Source organism: Sus scrofa, chromosome 18 (assembly GCF_054392235.1).
Source record: "Sus scrofa isolate SSC_HxYL_T2T_F1_AM1 chromosome 18, Sscrofa_HxYL_maternal_Yorkshire_Landrace_v2.0, whole genome shotgun sequence".
Taxonomy (NCBI): domain Eukaryota; kingdom Metazoa; phylum Chordata; class Mammalia; order Artiodactyla; family Suidae; genus Sus; species Sus scrofa.
In genome coordinates this window covers 52194919-52214145 of record NC_139400.1, presented here as the reverse complement: position 1 = coordinate 52214145, position 19227 = coordinate 52194919, and the positions used below count along the sequence as shown (strand labels likewise).

Below are 19227 nucleotides of genomic sequence, written 5' to 3'. Positions count from 1 at the left end.
GGGCTACAGGGCCATATACTTGGCATAAGGCTGGTCTTCCCAACACACAAACATGAGGTTCAGTTGTGGAATCGGAAAGTCTCATCACCACCCACCCAGGAGGCCATACGTCATCTTAGCTTCACATTTGGAATGTGCATGCCTCCCGAGCTCAGAGCTCCTGGGCTGATAACTACTCTCAGGAACTATACCAGGCACTATCAGCTGCACAGCTGTCAGTGGCCTCATGGACTCTTTTGTTTGGGTGACTGTGTTAAAAGCACATTAGGGGCTCTGAGATTTGTGTGTGTGTGTGTGTGTGTGTGCAATTTTGGAAAAACCTTTAATAGGCGTCTCTATCATTTGCAACAGGACAGTGTGCATGCAGAAAACGGCTGGTCAATTTGAGTTTTTTTCCTTTCAGTACAGGTGCCCCCCCATCCAACTGGTGACCAAAGAACCTGGTAGAAAAGCACTTTGAGGTCCCTGTTTGGCACATTCTGTTCTGCAAATTGCCAGACTGCAGTGTGACCTCCCCCCCCAAAAAAAATTGGAACTTGGCAAACATATGACCTCTGGCAGAGATTTCTCAGGCTCAATTGAATGAGCCACAGTGGCAGGGAGGGGGTAAGAGAGAAATACACTTGGGTTCCACCCTGCTGTTGGGTGCCGTAAGCCAGAATAGAGCCCCTTTGACCTCTGTAACAAAGCCTGTAAGTTAATCATTTTGAGTACCTACTTCTCTGGCCAGAGGTGGGAAGGTGTATGACAGCAAGGAAAGCACAAAGAACGTAAATACTGAACATGAGAAGAGAGTCACGTAGGGCAAGAAGGAACATGGCAGCCGGGAATTTTGCAAAACTGCTTCTCCCTTAAAACTGGCATTTTCTCTTTGGGTCTCAGTTTTATAAAAGGTTACCTAAAGTGGTGTGAGGCAGTTTTTGCAATCTGAGTCCACAAATGCTCCATTCTCTCTCCCTCCCCTCTGCAAAAATATCCTGCCGTACTTTCTGAAACTCAGTATTTGAAAAATGTGACTGATTTTTAAAGTTCTTGTATAAGCAAATGGGTTACTGTACTCAGAGGTAAACCTCTTTTTTTCCTCTCTCAAAAACTGTGCACAAAACCAAAATAACCACCGCACGTTGACATGTGAGAAATGCTTAACACAACCTAAAACGTCTTTGTTTATAATCGAAAGTATCTTTTGTGTCTATATCTAAGCAGACTGGGAGAAACAGCAGCAATTAGGCAAACTTGTGGACCTCAGGCTCAATCCAACAGGTGGAGAAATGAAGCAGGAAGGACAGCAACTTGAACATTGCAGGGTCAATCAAGCACGAAGCACCAGATCAATTTATGTGCATCTGTACAAGGTAGTTTGGCCCATTTGGGAAACAGCACAAGCCTTCGGTTTGGACTGAACACTGATCGTGGTGGGTGATGGGAAACAAATTGTAGCAGCGGGACCAGTCCTCTGGCCCTTTTGTGTCTCTCGTATTGAGAGTGGCCACCTGTCCCCGTAGAACAATTAGAGCAGCAGCTGGACGTCTTGTGCCATCAGAGACAAAGGTTTCTTCTCCTCAGATGAGGACCCAGCAGGTTCTCAGGTCACCAAGAGTTTTAGGAGTCAGCAAGCTCAGCCTGGATACCTGATGCTTTAATAGACTCCAGGAAAGCCAGGATTATTCAGCTTTTACTAGCACGTTGCAGGGCGAGGCGCCCCCCCACCCCACCCCCCGCTCTCTCATTTCTTTGGCAGTCATGGGAATGACTTTGCAGTTTGGTCATATCCCTTTGTTGTTGTCCTCCTCTTCCAGGACTGAAAACCACAAGCAAAGAACATAGCAAACACTAATGGGGCAGGTCTGAGGCAAAGCAATGGAGATTTATTTGGCATTACGGGGACGTGTTCAGAGTACATAGGGTCAGATGGGCTGGGCTTAGGGTTGATGAAAGGAAACCACCCCTTTGATTCTCTTTTGGCAATCTGGGCCTGTTTCATGTAGCATTTCTAGTTTTTTCACCTGTCAGCAGGAATAGACAACCATATCTAGGATGCCACAGCCACGAACTCAGTGAAAACCTCTCTGCCCCTTTATCCACGCTCCTCTCACGAACCCCTCTCTCTGTCACTGTCTCTCTCCCGCATGTGTATTTTAGACACTGAAATAATAAATAGTAAGCATACACTCAGCATACCAATATCCAGCCACTAAAAGTATTTACGTGTGACCCACAGAGAGTGAAAACAGAAGGAGAAATCAGATGTCTCACCACCATTCTGGGCTGAATGAATTATTGCAAAATTTTGCTGGGTGTCTCTGAATCTGGGCTGCTATTATTTATTCACTTATTTATTTTGCTTTTTAGGGCCGTACCCACAGCATATGGAGGTTCCCAGGCTAGGGGTCGAATTGGAGCTATGGCTGCCGGCCTACACCACAGCCACAGCAACAAGGGATCTGAGCCACATCTGCAACCTACACCACAGCTCACAGCAATGCCAGACTCTTAACCCACTGAGCGAGGCCAGGGATCGAACCCGCAACCTCATGGTTCCTAGTCGGATTCGTTTCTGCTGTGCCACGACGGGAATTCCTGGGCTACATTTAATATTTTGAAGCTTTGGGGAAACAGTGTGTGGCCCAGGCTCACACTCAACCCCAGAGCCTCAGACGTGTGTGTGATGGTCTAAGCAAAAAAATTAAGAGCAACTTCTTAAAACTAGAAGTCATTTTAATGGAAGGTCAGGAAATAGACTGCAAAAAGAGGTGTGTTTATTTTTCATGCAACAAAACTTTCGTGAGAGCTAATGTTGGCCTCACACTAGTCACTGGAGGAATAGTTAGTAGAAGAACTCGGGAGGGCCCCATTTTCAAAGTTTGTGGTAAATCCTCTAGGCGCAGAGAGGAGGAATGCACCCCGTGTCGGCGATGAGTGGTTTCCACCGCCCATCGGCTGCACTGGGAAGTCAAGGGTTTCCAAGGGAAAAAACATCCGGAAACCTGATTCTGTTCTCCGAGATACACCCTCAGGACCCCAGCTTCCTCATCTGTAAAATGGGAATCATGACCCCACCCGACCTTCTTCGGAGAATAGAGATGTTACTGGACCAAACTCAGGTCCGCTCATCTGCACACTATAAAGCCAATCTACTGACAGCAGGTTGTGCAGAAGGACAGTGCAGCGTTTATTACAAGGCATTAGACAAGGAGTCTAGGGAAGCTCATGCTCGAAAGGGCCAAACTCCCCAGCGAGTTTCAGGAAAGCATTTGTTAAAGGCAAGGTGAGGGAGAGGAGGCACCAGAACGGTGATTGGTTGATAGTGAGTTAACGGAGCAGCGTCACAAGGGTTAGCATGATCCGTGCTCACCCTCCAGCTGGTCTGGGGGCTCTGTGCGCATGGTCATCATGTAGTTGACGCCTTCGGTGGGAGCTTTAGTACCTGTAAAGAGACTCAGGAATATGCATCAGGTAGCGTTATCTGTGTACTTCAGGGAGGAACTAAAGATTCTGTGACTGACATAAGGCTGATGTACTGTTTAAATTGTCATCAGTTCTCCTGGCCCAACTGCTATTTTGGTCACTACACATTCATATCCTTTTAATCATTAATTTTTCAGCTAGGCTTCTGTGACTCGGGGGACCCTGGGAGACTACAGCTTTTCTACAAACAAGAGGCAGATAGAGGACATGGAGGTGGGGGGGTCTGTTCTGGGGAGGCCTCTGGGTCCTACTCACTTACAGAGATGCCATATATTATCACATAATCCACAAAGCTACAATGTTACTGTTAGTATTCTTCTAGTCCTGAACTTGGTTGTGACCCTTAGGGCCTGACCCTGGGGCAGAGTCCCTCTGTTTCCAGTATCCCGTCTTATGATACCAGAAATCTGATAGCTCGGTCCAAAGAAAATCCCACCGGGCATGGCCCCTGATTTATATCAGAGACTCACAAGACTCATTGGACTAGATGAGCAGGTAGGGATGATGATTAGCTTTTATAGTGGTCTTTTGACCGCAAGATATTTTATAGCCGTGGACATTCAATCAGCAGAATTTAGCAAAAGCATCTACTTTGTGCCAGGTTTGGGATATGACACGACGGTCTTAATTGTGACCCAAGCACATACAGTATCTGATCTCATAAAGCTGGTGGGGGTGAGGGGAGAGGAGGTTGTAGGTAGTAATTAAAAAGAAATACCTCTAGGATATGATTATATATGCTTAAGGTGGCAGGAAGAAGGGGTGGGGGAGGTAAGGCTGGAAAGGTGGCAGCACCCGGACCATATAGACCCCTATAGGCCATGGTACGGATTTTTTTTTTTTGCCTTCACCTTAAGAGTCTATGGGGGTTCTAAGTGGCATGATGGGAGGTGAGGGAGGGTGGCCAGGAGTAGAAACAGGATCACATTCTGTGTTTGAAAAGCTATTGATTCCTGTGGCGGAAGTGGTTTTCAGTAGCATTCACCCCATTCACACGTCTGTCTTCTCCAACAATCCCCCTGAATTGACGTGCTTGAGATTAGCGCAGTGGTTTTCAGTGCTAGGTACACGTTAGAATCCCCTGGGGGATTTTTAAAAATCCCAGGCCTCTCCCCGGAAATGTGGATTTCATTGGTCTGAGGCAGAACTTGGGTGCGGTTTTTGTTTGTGTGTTTGTGTTCCCAGGTGATTCTAAGGATTGGGTAAGGTTGACGTGCACGGGTACTGAGGGAAGCTCAAAACAGGGGTCCTCAAAGCGGTCCCTGGGCCAGCACCATTAGTGTCACCTGGGAACTTGTCAGGGAGGCAGATTCTTAGGCCTGATGGCACACTAGTTGTGTCGGAAACCCTGGGGCTGGGACCCAACCATCTGGGTTTGAACAAGAACCCCAGGGGTCCTGAGGTTCAAGCACATGTGAGAAGAACTCACTGTAGGAGGTGGCAGGCAAGAGAACCTGGAGTTGGGATGTGGTTCTAGATGTAACTGGAGGATAGCTCTACGATGCACGGAAGGAGAGGCAAGTCACTGTGCTTCCTTGACCCTCTGTCTCGTCATCTGTAGAAAAAGCAAGTGGGATTGGATGAGCTCAAAGATTCCCTGGGCTGTTAAGAAGCTCTCATCTCTCGTCATGACACCCTCAGCAGCATCAGTAACACTGATTTTCATTTCATGTTTCCCCACAAGGCGGCAGATGCCTGCAGTTGGAGGGGTAGAGCTCGGGCTTTCCACCCCTAAGGGGGGACTCAGACTCAAGGGATGGAAGTGAGAGGCCCCAGGAAGACGAGGGCTGGGGTTGGAACAGTGGGGAGAGACTGTCTTGGGACTGAGGACATTTTCAAAAAGCCAGCCTTAAAATATACCACAGAATTTACTTGACGTCTATGGAAGAATTGCTGTTTGATGGGAAATCGCTGCTCTAGAAATGGGTACTAAAAAGGCAGAATGTTGTGGGCCCCAGAGGCTAAGAGGTAGGCCTGTCTGAAGCCAAGTGGAGAAGAGGCCTTTGATTAGATGAGCTTCTAAGGTCCCCTATGGGTTTATGATGCTAGATTACTAAAGCCAACACAGGGAAGGGTTTCCTCGTTCTCCCACCAACCCTGGGAGGCACACACATCCCAAGGGGCTTCATTTCTCATGTCTTCCTGCCCTCTGGCCCTTCCCTTCTTCCTTGTCTTCACCTGACAATCTTCCACTACCTTCTCGCTACCTGATTCCTTCTTAGATCCAGTTTCCTAACCATACAGACAAAGAGTAGTGAGAGGCCACGGGTAGAAAATAGAATCCTAACCCTTATTTATAAAAGAGGAAAAGGGAAGTGGTGAGCTTATTTCACCTTTTATTTATAGCCCCACCTACTTCCAAAAGTATCTTAAGTGTGTCTGCCTTGGCAGAGGCCCCAAGGAGACCAAAAGTCTCCTCTTAAAAAGCTGGATCCGGAGCATCAGCCCTGTGAGTTGTTAACAGGCTTAACAGTGGGGAAGAGAGTTAATTCTGGCATTTAACCTCTGGATATTTTTTAACAAGAGGCAGTTTAGATGGTGGTTAAAAGCATAAATGTAGTGTATACCCAGAAGAACCGAAACAGGTGTGTTCCAACAAAAACTTGTTCAAGAATGTTCTTAGCAGCTATTCACAATAGCCAAAAGGTGAAAACAACCCAAATAGGCATCAGCTGGTGAACGGATAAGCAAAATGGGACACAGCCACACAAGGGATTATTCTTCAGTAATAAAAAGCGATAAAGCACTGATACATGCTGCAGCATGGATGAGTCCTGAACTATGCTAAGGAAAAAAGCCAGACACAAAAGGCCATGGAGTATATGGTTTCCTTTCTATGAAATCCGTAGAGAAAGCAGATTTAGTGGTTGCCAGAGGCTGGAGGGAGAGGGAAATGGAGAGTGACTGCTCAGTTGGGCGAAAGGTTTCATTTTGGGTGATGGAAATATTCTGGAGCCAGATAGTGGTAATGACTGCAGAACATGCTGCATGTCCTTATGCCACCCAATTGCTGAATTGTACATTTTCAAGTGGTTAAAGTAGTGACTTTTACATTATGCCTATTTTACCACAATAGAAAAACAATCAAGAGGAGGTCCTATTTGGCTCGGTGGAAACAAACCCAACTAGTATCCTGGCCCCGCTCAGTGGGTTAAGGATCCACCATGGCCGTGAGCTGTGGTGTAAGTCGCAGATGCGGCTTGGATCCCGAGTTGCTGTGGCTGAGGCGGGGGCCGGCAGCTGTAGCTCTGATTCAAACCCTTAGCCTGGGAACCTCCATATGCCATGGGTGCGGCCCTGAAAAGTCCAAAAACAAAAACAAAAAAAAACCCCATAGACCTAGTCAGTGGTGCCTGGGTTCTCAGCTCTACCACTTAGCAGCTGCGTGACCTTGGGCAAGTCGCTTAAAGGCTCAGTTCCCGTGTCCTCATCTGTAATGTGGGATAATTATAACAGTACCTACCTCAGAGGGTTGGAAATCGTAAATGAGCCAATATATGCAAAGTGCTTAGCATAACACCTGGCACAGAGGAAGGATGCTGTACATATTTGTGTTCTCACTCTAACCCCAGTCTTCTCAACTGGGGGCAATTTTGCCTCAGAGGAAAAATTTGGCAGTGTTTGGAGAGACACTGGCTGGGAGTGCTACTGGCATCTAGTGGGTAGAGGTCAGGGGTGCCGCCACAGGTCCTACCACGCACAGGACAGCCCCCGCAATCAAGAATTATCCAGCCCCAAACGTCGGTAGATCCAAGGGTGCGAATCCCTGATTTAAACAGAGAGTGGAGGGAAGTGTGCTTCATTGAGTGAATGTATGAACAAGAATAGGTCAGATAGAAATTTCTGTTAGAAAAAGACTGCCAGCCTGTCGCTGTGTATGGAGGCCACGTTTCAGACTTTGCGGGGATAGAAAAACCCAGCCGTAGTCCGGGAGGAGCTTGGATAAGAAGAGCTCTGTGTAGTGGGCTGTTTAAGAGGGGGGGGGGTCTTTACCAGGAGACTTTTGTGACCATCTTTTCTTTAGTAAGAGGGTGATCTGAGGTCATCCACCCGACCCACAATGACACTCACTCCGATGCCAACACTTAACTCTTCCCTGTATAGACGCATCTTACGTGAACAGTGTCGATTCACATGTCTGAATGTATCTTGTGTTTGGGTAAATTCTATTGAATAAATATCTGAAAAAAACCACTGTCATAAATAAAAAAAAAAATTTACTTGTTATAACTAAAGACACAGGCCCAAGAAAAATATTCATATTCAGTCTTCTCATATTCAGCCACCCACACACCAAAAGGAAAAGGAGATCCCTTTCACCCACTGCCTTTTTTTTTTTTTTGTCTTTTTAAAGCCACGCCTTCAGCACATGGAGGTTCCCAGGCTAGGAGTTGAGTTCACAGCCTACACCACAGCCACAGCAACTCAGGATCCAAGCCGCATCTGCGACCCACACCAGAGGTCACAGCAACACCAGATCTTTAACCAGCTGAGCAAGGCCAGGGATTGAACCCTCACGCTCATGGATACTAGGTCGGGTTCGTTAACCACTGAGTCACTACAGGAACTCCCACTCTCCTTTTAAGGAGTTATTTTTCAGATTGTAAAACCATATATGCATATAATTAGACTAATTTAGATGACAATACATTCTTCAATAGAATGACTCGCCATCAAAAGGTCTGTCTGGTTCGCTAGCCGTTCACTTTGGGGAAGAGACCCTTATTCCTTCTCTCTTTTTGCCTCTAGGCTAAGGACTGGAAGACCGGTAAAGGTGTACCAAGCCTTGACTCAGTCCCGTGAGGGGCAGGGGTCCTTTAATTCGGGCCGTGGGAAGGAGGCTAAGGAAGCTGGTTGAGGCCAGCAAGAGGGCAGACCTCTAGAGGTTCACACCTCTGGAAGCTAAAGCAGGGTGATGGTGGGGCTCGAGACCCCACCCCACGCAGTCACCTTTGCACACCTTCCTCCAGAACTCTTATTTCCTATATGGACAGGTGCTCGCTGGCAACTTATTTAGCGCCTGCTATGGCAAGGAAGCTTATTAGATGCTCTTGTAGGAGGAAACTATGGTGAATCATAGAATGCGTCACAATGAGTTTTCAGAATGGCAGACTGCAAGACCTGTTATTAATCCCTCTAAGTCCGAAGGGGATAAGTGCAATAGGAAAAATGTAGAGGAAACACCATGGGATGCCAGAGGAGCGTGGTTGCCGTCAGTGGGGAGTTTGGACAAGTGTTTTGGAGAGGGCGGCATTTGAGTTAGAGCATGAAGGTTGGCGGATGTGTAGACATGGAAGTGTGTGGAATACGCTAAAGTTCAGAGTGAGCTACCAAGGCGGGAAGTTGCGTATGTCAGAGAAGAGGTTTTGTAGGATTTGTGGCAGGGAGTCTAGGGAAATAGGTCAGATGGATAGATAAGGTGAGCTCATGAAAAACCCACAATGCAAGGACGCAGTCAAGCCATGGAGAATCATGGACATTCTCTGAGCAGATGTGGAGGGGTGACTGGACTAAGAACTGCTGTGCAGCTGCGTGAAAGGTGGGCTGCAGAGATAGCAAGCGTCTGAGTTACTATGGGGCAAGCATGGTAAGGAGGGGCCAGACTTGACCAGTATTTCAGAGAAAGCACTTGGCCAGACAGACACGGTAGAGGACGTGGCACTGCATCGCTTCCGTAGGCACTGAGATGCCGGGTGCAGAAGCACTGGTGCCGGATGCAGATGTTTGGGCTCTCGTTCTGGCTCTGCTGTTTAAACCAGCTGTGTGTCCTCGAGCTACCCCTGCTGTCTTAATCTCTTCATCTGCAAAATGGGAATAAAAGTCTTGTTTCACACACACATGAGCTGAAGACTACGTTAAGTGCACTTAACACATTCTGACTCTTGTCTAGCTTAAGTTATTGTTCTCAAAAGCCCAACATTGTTATTCTTATTGAAAGTAAAAAGAGGATGAAATGAGAGCATAGACTAAAGAACCAAGTTGGAATGACAGTATTTGCCAGGAGTAAAGAATTACACAAGGAGGTGTTTCCCACTGTGGCTCAGTGGTAACCAACCCGACTAGTATCCAGGAGGATGCAGGTTCGATCTCTGGCCTCGCTTAGTGGGTTAAGGATCCGGCATTGCTGTGAGCTGTGCTGTAGGTCACAGACACAGCTCGGATCCCACAGTGCTGTGACTGTGGTGTAGGCCAGCAGGTGTAGCTCCGATTTAACCCCTAGCGTAGGAACTTCCATATGCTGCACATGCGGCCCTAAAAAAAGAAAAAAAAAAAAAGTTACACAAGGAAAAGACTCATCTTTTGTTACTCACCTCAAGGCTGCTTGGAGGGGCTGAAACATGGGGCCACATAGAGGATGGGATGAAATTCTTGGGCAGTGCTGTCTACCTAACGGCCCAGCCATCTGCATCTTGCTTTCCAGGTCCCAAAGCATTAATTTTAGTTTGGCATTCGCCGCATTAAACTTTGCCAACAGATTAGGACTACCCCCTCAGACATAATGATTTCTTCACTTCTATTAATGCAGGGAACTGGGACCAGAAAATCAGGATCCCAAGGGAGACTCCCCAACAGATGCTATGTTTAAGAGCGAAGAGAGGATAAGCTTGGCTACTAACAGAATTAACACCGAAATGTTTAATTTCAATGTTTTCTTGACACTTTTTAACATTTACTTAAACATCCATTTTATTTAATATTGTGTTTAAAGGATAAAAACTGATGTTTTGGTTTTAGGTAAGAAATATTACAACTTAGAGTAGATTTACAAGGAGATCCTGCTGAATAGCATTGAGAACTATGTCTAGATACTCATGTTGCAACAGAACAAAGGGTGGGGGAAAAACTGTAATTGTAATGTATACATGTAAGGATAACCTGACCCCCTTGCTGTACAGTGGGAAAATAAAAAAAAAAAAAGAAAGAAAAAAATATTGCCTTGTCGGGGGAAGGGTTGTTTGTGGTTGAGTCAGGGACAAAGAGGGGGGTATCCTGAGCAAGACATCTTGCCTCTTCCTTTGAAACTTTGACTGTAGAAGCCAGAGCTCAGACGCTGTATCATCCCTTAGGCCTCCTTCCGTGCTCAGCCTGTTCTAATTGACTGCATGCATAAGAAAATATAAAAATGAAGCTTTCAAGTGCTGGGGCAGTTTTTTTTTTTTTTTTTTTTTTTTAAAGAGACACAGGCTTTATCCCCTATAAGATTAAACAATCATCAGGGTTTAAAGGTTTCATCTGCTGGAGTTCAGCCCGGGATGGGGTTCAGAGCCCTAGAATAATTGGATGCAGCCTCAGGCTTTGAACATCAGAGCTAGTTGGGGTGTGTGAAGTATGCTAGTGTTTGCGGTCTCTGCTTTGCAAGGCGCAGTGGCAGGAGGAATAAAGCCTGTCCCTGCCTCCTGCCTTGATTCCTCAGTGGCTGACTGGACACAGCTTCTGGGGGTGAATGTGTGCCATTGTTCCGAGCACACGTCGGCCTTAAGAAATAGCACAAAACAGGCCCGTCCTTATTCAGATGCAGAGCCCCCTCCATCCCTCAAACCGGCCCTTCCAGGTCACATGCCTGAGGCCTCGCTGCAGACAGGACGCAGCTGCCTCGAATCTGCTGCCTCACATTAGCTGCGGTTCAAAAAACCTGACAGCGCGGAGCTTCCCAGGCTCCGCAGAGGAAGCTAGAAAGATCTGGGGTGTGAGCACAATGTTCTCCGAGGAAATGTGGCCGGAAAATGAGAAAAAGTGCGCTGTGGTTCGGAAGCCCAAGCAAGGCAGGAAACGCCAGGAGCTGCTGGCCGTGGCCTTGGGGGTGAAGGTGGGAGTCAGAGGCGGCTTTCTCTGGCCCCCTCTCAAACTCTTTGCCTGTCCACAGATCTCCTCCCTGGTCCGAAGGGCCACCCTCACACACCACGACAACCACTTCAACTATGAGAAGACACACAACTTTAAGGTAAGCGAGCCTCCGCGTTCTCTTCTCCTGTGGTAGAAAGGCAGGTGGCAGCTCGAGCTGATGGGGCCCTCTGGTCTTGGAGGGTCACCTAAGGAGACAGTAATTTCTCAGCCTTCCACATGGAGCTACTTGCTTTGTATCAAATCAATCGGGAGATTTCAGACGGCAGTTCGCTCCCTGCTAAGGCCGAGAAACACCTGTATGTGTGTTGAACCGAGTTCTGCAGAATTGGGCCCATTTCCTCTTCACGTTCCTGTGTCCAGTGACCGAAAAACAGAGCAAGCCCAATCGTGGGCGTTTTGAAATCGTCTGGTGACTTTCAAGCAGTACTTTTCCACTCAGAGTAGCAGCAAAGGATATTGTTATCTCTGAGCAAGTGAAAACAGTTGCCCGTTTCACATTTTGTGTTTTGTCTTTTGTTTTCAGGGCCGCTAACTCCTTTGGTTTCTGTGTAGACAGCTGTGATAGCAAATGACCATGGGAGATATCATCCAGTAGCTTTTGCTTGTGCCCTGGCTGCGCGGGGTGGGGAGGTGGAGGGAGGTGGGGGGTGCCCCCTAGCAGCCTCGCCAGGCTCCTTCTGGTCACGACCCAGGTCCTGCTCACCAGACCAAACAAAAAGATACAGAGGGCTGGTGGGAGGTTAAGCGGATTTTCCCATGTGTATTTATAAATTGGAAAGGCTGCTATCTTCATTTCAGACTAGCACTTGTAGAAACGGCCTGCCCTCAGAAAATTACGGCCTGTTTCCTTTGCCCTGCTGGGTTTTCCAAGAAGGCCTGCGAGGAGGTTCTGATGCCAAATTGTCTGGTTTGAGATGCTGTTGAGTGCAGGAGAGACAGGACAGAGAGGTTTCACCCCAGCCAGTGGGCTGACAATTTGGAAGTTGGAGAGAGGGGAGATGGGGGAGCCAGGAAAAAAAGAAGAGAAGGGGGCAGCGCAATGGAAATTGTAATTCTTTTTTTAAAACTCTTTCCTTTAGGGCCAGTAGCCCAGGTAACTGTTGGAACTAGATCACCCTTTGTCAGAAGTGACCAGGAAAACCTGTTATTCTGTTGCTTTCCTATCCTTCCTAGGACAGATGAGCAAGTCTATTAAATATACATTTGTGTTAGTTTGGTCTGTTTGCCCTGCTTCTGTTTTTAGAAAGCAAGCAGCTCAGGCATTTGCCTGCTATAATTGAACTGAGGGATGGAAGTATTCAGCCCTCCAGATTTAGCATGGGGGTGAAGAACTGCATTCGATAGGGCCTCATCCACGCCAAGGCTCCTGTTATTTCTCCCATCACTGAATAATGACAGGGCTAATTTGGGACATCACTGAATAGGGGACGGGTCGAATGTATATTTTTTTCTCTTTCTTCTTTTCTATCTGTACCCTCTTTCATTTTTCTTTTAATTTTTTTTCTTTTTTTTTTTTTTTCTTGCCTTAAGAAAGTGTTTTTCTGACTTTGGGCAGAAATCCCTGATTCTTCGCCTCCTATAGATACATTCCCATGAATGGGAGGCTGGATCTTGGACTTGGAATTTTCTTTTCCTGCCTCTTGAAAATTCCAGTCCTCTTGGCTTGAAGATATGATTGGAATTTTGCCCTCTGGCAATACACATTGGCAGGGGCTACCTTTTTCTAGAGATGTGGTGCCTGAGGTTGTGTGTTTAGTTGATGGATACTTTCAAAACCAATTTCAGTCTTTTTGCATCGGAGATCTCTGCATGGCACATAAAGACATTTAAAACAAAAAGGTAGTGGAATCTTCTTTTCTGACGTAGTTCTCTTGCTAACATGTTAATTATATTAATTATTTATCCCTGAAAAACACCCACAGCTTTTGAAATGTGTGCTTCAGAAGTCAATATCCATTAGGTCTGCTCTCTCCTCACTTACTGCTCTCGAGAGAAGAAAAGGCAGAGAACAGCCACGTTGTGATTTTGACAGAGGACTACACAAGCCAGACCCTGGAGGCTCTGTGTCAGTTGATTGTGGCTTTCAATCGTACTGCTCGTGCCACTGTCCTTAAGAATGTGCGACGGGGGCAAGAGGGGGCGGCTCCTTCTGTCACCCCTCACCCCTTCCACCCTCATTCAGCTCTGCCCTCACCCGCAGCCAGCTTTAAGTGGGAAGGCTGCATGGTCTTTAGAAGAACATTCTAAAAGCAGGTCCCTGCTATAAATAGAGCAGTGAGGTTTTAGTACCATGCCACTGAACTCGCCCAAGAGAGACAGCTCTTATCAAAAGCCCCTGACGTCTGCTTGGAATGTATTGTGTCTCTTCATTTCGCAGTCAGCTTTTATTTATAGTAACTTCTAGTAGGCTTTGTTCTCCAACTTTCTTGATTCATAATTTGGGTTATTGTGTAAGGATACTGTGTGTCTGGCCTAGACGCGTTCAATGAGAAGAGCAAGTAATCACATTTTCATGCTTATCAGCAAATAAGCCTTGCTAGGCCCTGTCCACGCCTCACCTAGAGGCCTCCTGCCAGAGATTTGACTCTGCCAGCAGATCCTGATGCCCCACATAGTAGCAAGATTTTCTTTGGCCCCAGTCAGGACTCTTTCTTGGGTAAAGAGCCCTCTCCTCACCCTCCTCGCTCTCCCTAGGAGCTGCATCATGAGCAATGAATAGATGACCTATAATGGGAAAGAATCTGCAAAAGGATATATATGTCACAAATATATATGAATCACTTTGTTCTACACCAGAAACCAATACAACATTATAAATCAACTCTGCTTTAATTTAAAAAATAATACAATACTTACAATTGAAAAAAAAAAAAAAAGAGCAAGGAGTAGAAAGAAACTCCTGACACTGTGCAGGCTGGAACCCCTCGCCCTCCGTTCTTTGAGAAGGTTCCCTATCACTGCCCCTCGGGCATATCTCCTGCCCTTGCTTTCCAAACAAAACGTGTCTAGGAAAAGTCAAAATTCAGCTCTGGAAATGAAAGCTTTCGGAAGCAAATTAAAGTCGTGCCTCCTTCCACGCAATAATTATATACCTTGCAATACCGTATGCACATGCAACTAAATTCTCAGGATGAGAGTTCCTGTAGGTACTAGGAAGTAAGAGAACCTGTTGAAGGAATGATGACATGAATAGACTCCTCTCTAAAAATGAAAACCGACAAACAGAAAAACCACTCCATTATTGAACGCATTTACGTCCGCATCTCTGTTTATCCGCTGGACTTAGAGAGGCACTGTCCTGTAGGTAGAATAGCGCCCTTTTAGATGCTCTGCCCCGAGGACACCTTGAAGATGAGCTTGGAAATCATCAGGTCAGTGAAAAGCCCACAGCCCCAACAGTCTGGGTAACTGTGTTCCTTCCCCACGCAGCACCTCGATCAGGTAGCCGTGGCCAGCTTGGGACTCCTGGCCATGACGTGCTCTTTGGCAAAAAGCTTAATTCTCTGAGCTTCGATGTCCTCATCTGCAAAATGAGAGTGTGGTGAAGTTTAAGGAACACGTGTAATCCCTTAAGGTCACTGGCACCCAGTAAGATCAGCTTCTATTATTACCCTATCGATCGTCTTTTTGTGTCTCTCATTTTTCTCGTGTTTTGGTGTTTAACTTTGTCTCTGTGTTTCTTTCTTGCCTTCACTTCTTCACATCCTTCTTTCCTTTTTTTCTATCATCTTCTTTCCTCCTCTCTGGCCAACAAGATGTAATATAAAAAACGGTGAAAGAGCCCTCCAGGTGGTGCCAAGGACAAGAGTCAGAACTTGGAGTGAGAAATGAGCCAGGAGTGAACAGGGTGCAAGGAAGAGTCCATCCCAGAGAGAGAGGAGTGCTTGCTTCACCCCTGAGAGTCAGCTGGGTGGGGTGGAGGGCGGACAGCAGCAGGCTGCTGGCCTTGGGCACTTTCTCTGCTTGGCACGCTCCTGTTCTCAGCCTTCCGAGGCTGCGTGTGCTTGTGCGTGCGTGTGCACATCGCACACGCCTTCTCCAGCACTCTCTCTCTCCACCAAGGCACTCAGGGACACGCTTCTCTCTATATATGGGATATGGATGGAGAGCAGAGGTCCAGAAAGTTCTAAAAGTTGAAGAGTAAACCACGCTACCCCCACCTCACCTGTGTTCTCCATCCCTCCCCCATCCCTCACCAACCCTCTCCCTTCCATCTTCCCTTCGATCCCCTTCTCTCCCCCGTCCATCCCTTTCCCAGCCCTCTGCCAGTTTTACTTTGTCCATGGCACTGATCACCAGCTGACATCGTACACATGTATTTAAGTGTTTGCCTTTCCCTTATCAGAGAGAAACATGCCCCTTGAGTGGGGGGCAAAGGGGTAGAGACAGAGGGGATTTTGTCTGTTTTACTTCCTGCAGAAGCCCAGTGTCGCAAACAGACCCTGGCCCAGAGCAGTCAGTCAGTAAATAGGTTGACGGCACATGGAGCAGGTACATCCCAGCCCATCTACCTAAGATCATACTCCCCCCACCCCCGCCCCCGACTCCCCTCTCCCCAGGTTGACCTCATTTAGGGCTCCTTGTGCTTGTGTTAGTTGTGCTTCTCCAGCTCCAGGTAGTGGGTAGTGGGTCCTTGCCAGGGTCACTGATTGCGCCTGGGAAACAGAGACCAGATCCAAGTGTCAGGCCAGCTCTCCTCACCCTTCCAGCCAGAAGGTCCGGCCACACAGCTACCTGGGATCCTACACCCAGGCAGGGCGGGGAGACACACGCCCGGGTTTGCTCTCATTGTCCTAGCTTCCCATCCGGACTTCAATGGTTGCCCAAGTTGCCCTTTTCTGTCCCTCGCTCTCCATAGACTGAGGCCATCGCATCCTGTCCCCGTCATGCAGTGTGTATACACACGTGCTCACGCATCATGCTCTTGCTGAACACACCTCCGATCCCTGTGATCCTGGGGACCAGGACGAGAAGTCCAGGAGGCTGAGAGCATGTCCTCGTGCCGCTGCTGGGACACCCATCCTGGACATGGCAGCACCACCACCTCCCCGTTTGGGTTTTGTGGCTCCTTGATGGCTTCTAGGCCTGGCATTGTTTTTTTGCATTCTTATTTTTTGGCTTTCTTTCTTTTTTTTTTTTTTTTTTTTTGCATTCTTATTGGTCTAGTGGTCATTTGCTGTAGAACAAGCCACTTTTGCTTTCCACCGACAAACCCCTTGCTTTTCCTCATTCTTGTTGACCTCGTAAGATGTGCCAGGTTTTCACCCCCAGTATTTTGCCCACCCTGCGTTCCTTTGGGGATTTAGGGGACCACCGCCCTCCTTCGCCTGTCCTGGTCTCACTCCCGAGCGCCCGAGGAGCAGGACAGTTGGATTCTGTGCCTGCACTTTGGCACAAACAGAAATCAGCTTCAGAAATGGTTGTGAGTTCTATCTTGTTTCTTTCTTTCTTTCTATCTTTCTTTCTTTCTTTCTTTCTTTTTCTTTCTTTTTTATAATCAAAAAAGGCTATTTTGGCAGAAATAAGTCTGGAAGGAACAATTCAAAGGAAAGGCAAATTTCATTGCCTTGAATATAAAACGAGAGACTCAGTACACCTGGAATAAATAGAAATATTGGGCTTTATGAAGAAAATACAGCTTCTGCTCCCAAAGTGTTACGAAGATAAGTCATTTTTCTCTGCTTCCTACTATAGCCTCATTCCACCATTATAATGAATAGAAACCTCTCATTTTCAAGTCATTGAACCCTAGGAAACTGTCTTAAGCAAAATAAGAGGCTACTATACAGTAAGGTCTCACAGAGCCCCCAAAGACTGCTCAGAACTCAGGCAGAGAAGAAGCAGAAACTGGGGTACACCTGGACCCAGGGTCTCTTTCTCTATCCCTGCCTCTCTCTCTCTCTCCCCATCATCTCCTTGCTGTCTGGTCTCTGGATATCAGCTTCACTGTTCTCTCCCTCGCAAAACTATCTCAGTCCATATGGTCTGCAGAATGCGGCTGATGATAACTCCCTGGTTTACGTGTTACAAAGGCCCAGCCACAAAAATCCCAATTCAAAATTTCCCAAGAGAGAATGAGGATAGCCTGACTTGAACCAGGTGTCTGCTGTGCTCAGGGAACTCTGGCCATGGAGGGCACCTCTGTACCTACGTGGATGGGGTTCTGGGATGTCTGGAGGATGGATGGTACCCAGGTCATGTGCGAAGGAAGGGAATCCTCCCAGGCCGATAGGCTGGAGACAACCGCTCTGGCCCTTTTCTCCTCGTTTTGAAGAATTCCACTTAAAGTTTGACATCCCCTCTTTCCACTGAGTTCTGCTTAAAGGAAATCAGGAAGCAGCTCTGATGTTATTATTAGTATTAGTATCTGCAAGCCTAGGCGTTCTGCAGCACAGGTAAGTCTTGTCATCTGTCTGCGAATAAGGAAGAGTGTCTTTTCTTCAGGTTTTCTCATTTACCAAGTGTACGCATTGCCATTGTGCCATTCTGGAGCCAGGACCAGCCTCAGCTGACCTGGGAAGTAAATGAGGCTTGTATCTGGCAAACTCTCCTCCACCCTCTCCCCCCGATGGGTTCTCTTGCCCCCCTCCCACTGCTCTGTCTGCCGAGTGACTCCATGGGACCTCTCTGCTGAGACCCGCTGGCCCTCGTTTCTAGAGCTTAGCTTCTCCTTCACCAGTCCATCTCGAGTCTTTGCATTCTACAAATAGGCTACACATTACGGTTAACTTGAACTATCACCTTCGTCCTGGCAAACCACCCTGGAAGGTGCACGAAAACCCTTTTCTTCTGTGATTCACCAGGATTTACTATTGCTCCACAGATAGCACCTGCTCACTTTCAAAGGGGCTTCTTTATGAAAACGACAGCTTAATTAATCTAGCAGTCATGGTTGAAAGGGGTCCGCTTGAGACCCGGTAGCACAAGGCCTTTCTCCAATGGCATTTCCTTCATGGCAGGGATGAAGCGAGGAAACAGTTTTGGGAAAGGCTTTCCAGTAGGTGAGTACTTCCTTCTCCTCCTCCAGGTTATGATATAAAGCTTATCTTCTACCTCCTTGGCATTTACTTTTTTTTTTTTTTAATAAATACTGGGACACTGTCATTGTAAATCCTTTGCACTCCAGTAGAGCCTGGTGGAGAGAAAAATAGGCTTTGACAGCAAACCCAAGAGAGACTCCTCACTTAGGCCACACACCAGTAGCTTGGCCAAGCTGTTCCATAAATGTAAATCATCTACTAACAAGTCCAGTCTATATCAAGTGCTTAGTTGTTATTAATTTTATACTCAGTTTGTTTTAGGCCAAAGAACATGTCATTCAAAGGGACTATTGTAAATGACTAAATAGCTGATTCTGGCTTTTTAAGTCTGGAGAAATACTCCTTTTGTGTTTTGTGGGGGTAAAAAAAAAAAAAAAAAAGCACACCAGTGATCACTGTACATACTAGTTGGATATTTCTGAAAGTTCTAAGAAGAGGAAAGCACTTAGACTTTTTTTTTTTTTCCTAATTCAGCAAATATAGACTGAGGGCCAGTTGTGTACCAGGCCCTGCTAGGCACCAGAAAGACAGTGGTGACATAATGTGAGCTCTTCCTCTGCTAAGTGGTTCTCAACCAGAGCAAGTTTGCTCCCCAGGGGATAGATGGCACTATGGGTGGGGGGGGGGGTGACATATCTCATTGTCATGCCTGGCATATGCCAATGGCATCTAGCCAAGGCCAGGGGTGCTGCTAAACATCCCACAATGCCCAGAACAGTCTCCATAACAGAGTTATCAGCCCAGTGTCAATAGAGCCAAGGTTGAGAAAACTTGCAATAGACAATGGGGGCCGCTGGTGGTTTTTGAGCAGGAAAGGGTCAAAGAATGTTGGTGCCGATAATCTCACCAACCTGAGAGAAGGTTAGCCAGCACA

The 19227-nt window shown here is 47.0% G+C and overlaps 2 protein-coding genes across 2 annotated transcripts in view; one reads left to right on the top strand and one right to left on the bottom strand.

The window, feature by feature from the left end:
* The window catches only part of CHN2 (chimerin 2), a 299981-nt gene that overhangs the window by 248928 nt on the left and 31826 nt on the right, over nt 1-19227 (top strand). Inside the window, exon 7 of the mRNA XM_003484050.5 lies at nt 11333-11410. Coding sequence (XP_003484098.2) covers nt 11333-11410 — 78 coding nt within the window. The remainder of the gene's footprint in view (nt 1-11332; nt 11411-19227) is intronic.
* Nucleotides 14127-19227, bottom strand: part of LOC146395043 (uncharacterized) — a 178992-nt gene continuing 173891 nt past the window's right edge. Inside the window, exons 5-6 of the mRNA XM_085005580.1 lie at nt 15879-15968; nt 14127-15397 (exon numbers count right to left, since the gene is read on the bottom strand). The gene's annotated coding sequence lies outside the window, so the exon portion shown is untranslated. The remainder of the gene's footprint in view (nt 15398-15878; nt 15969-19227) is intronic.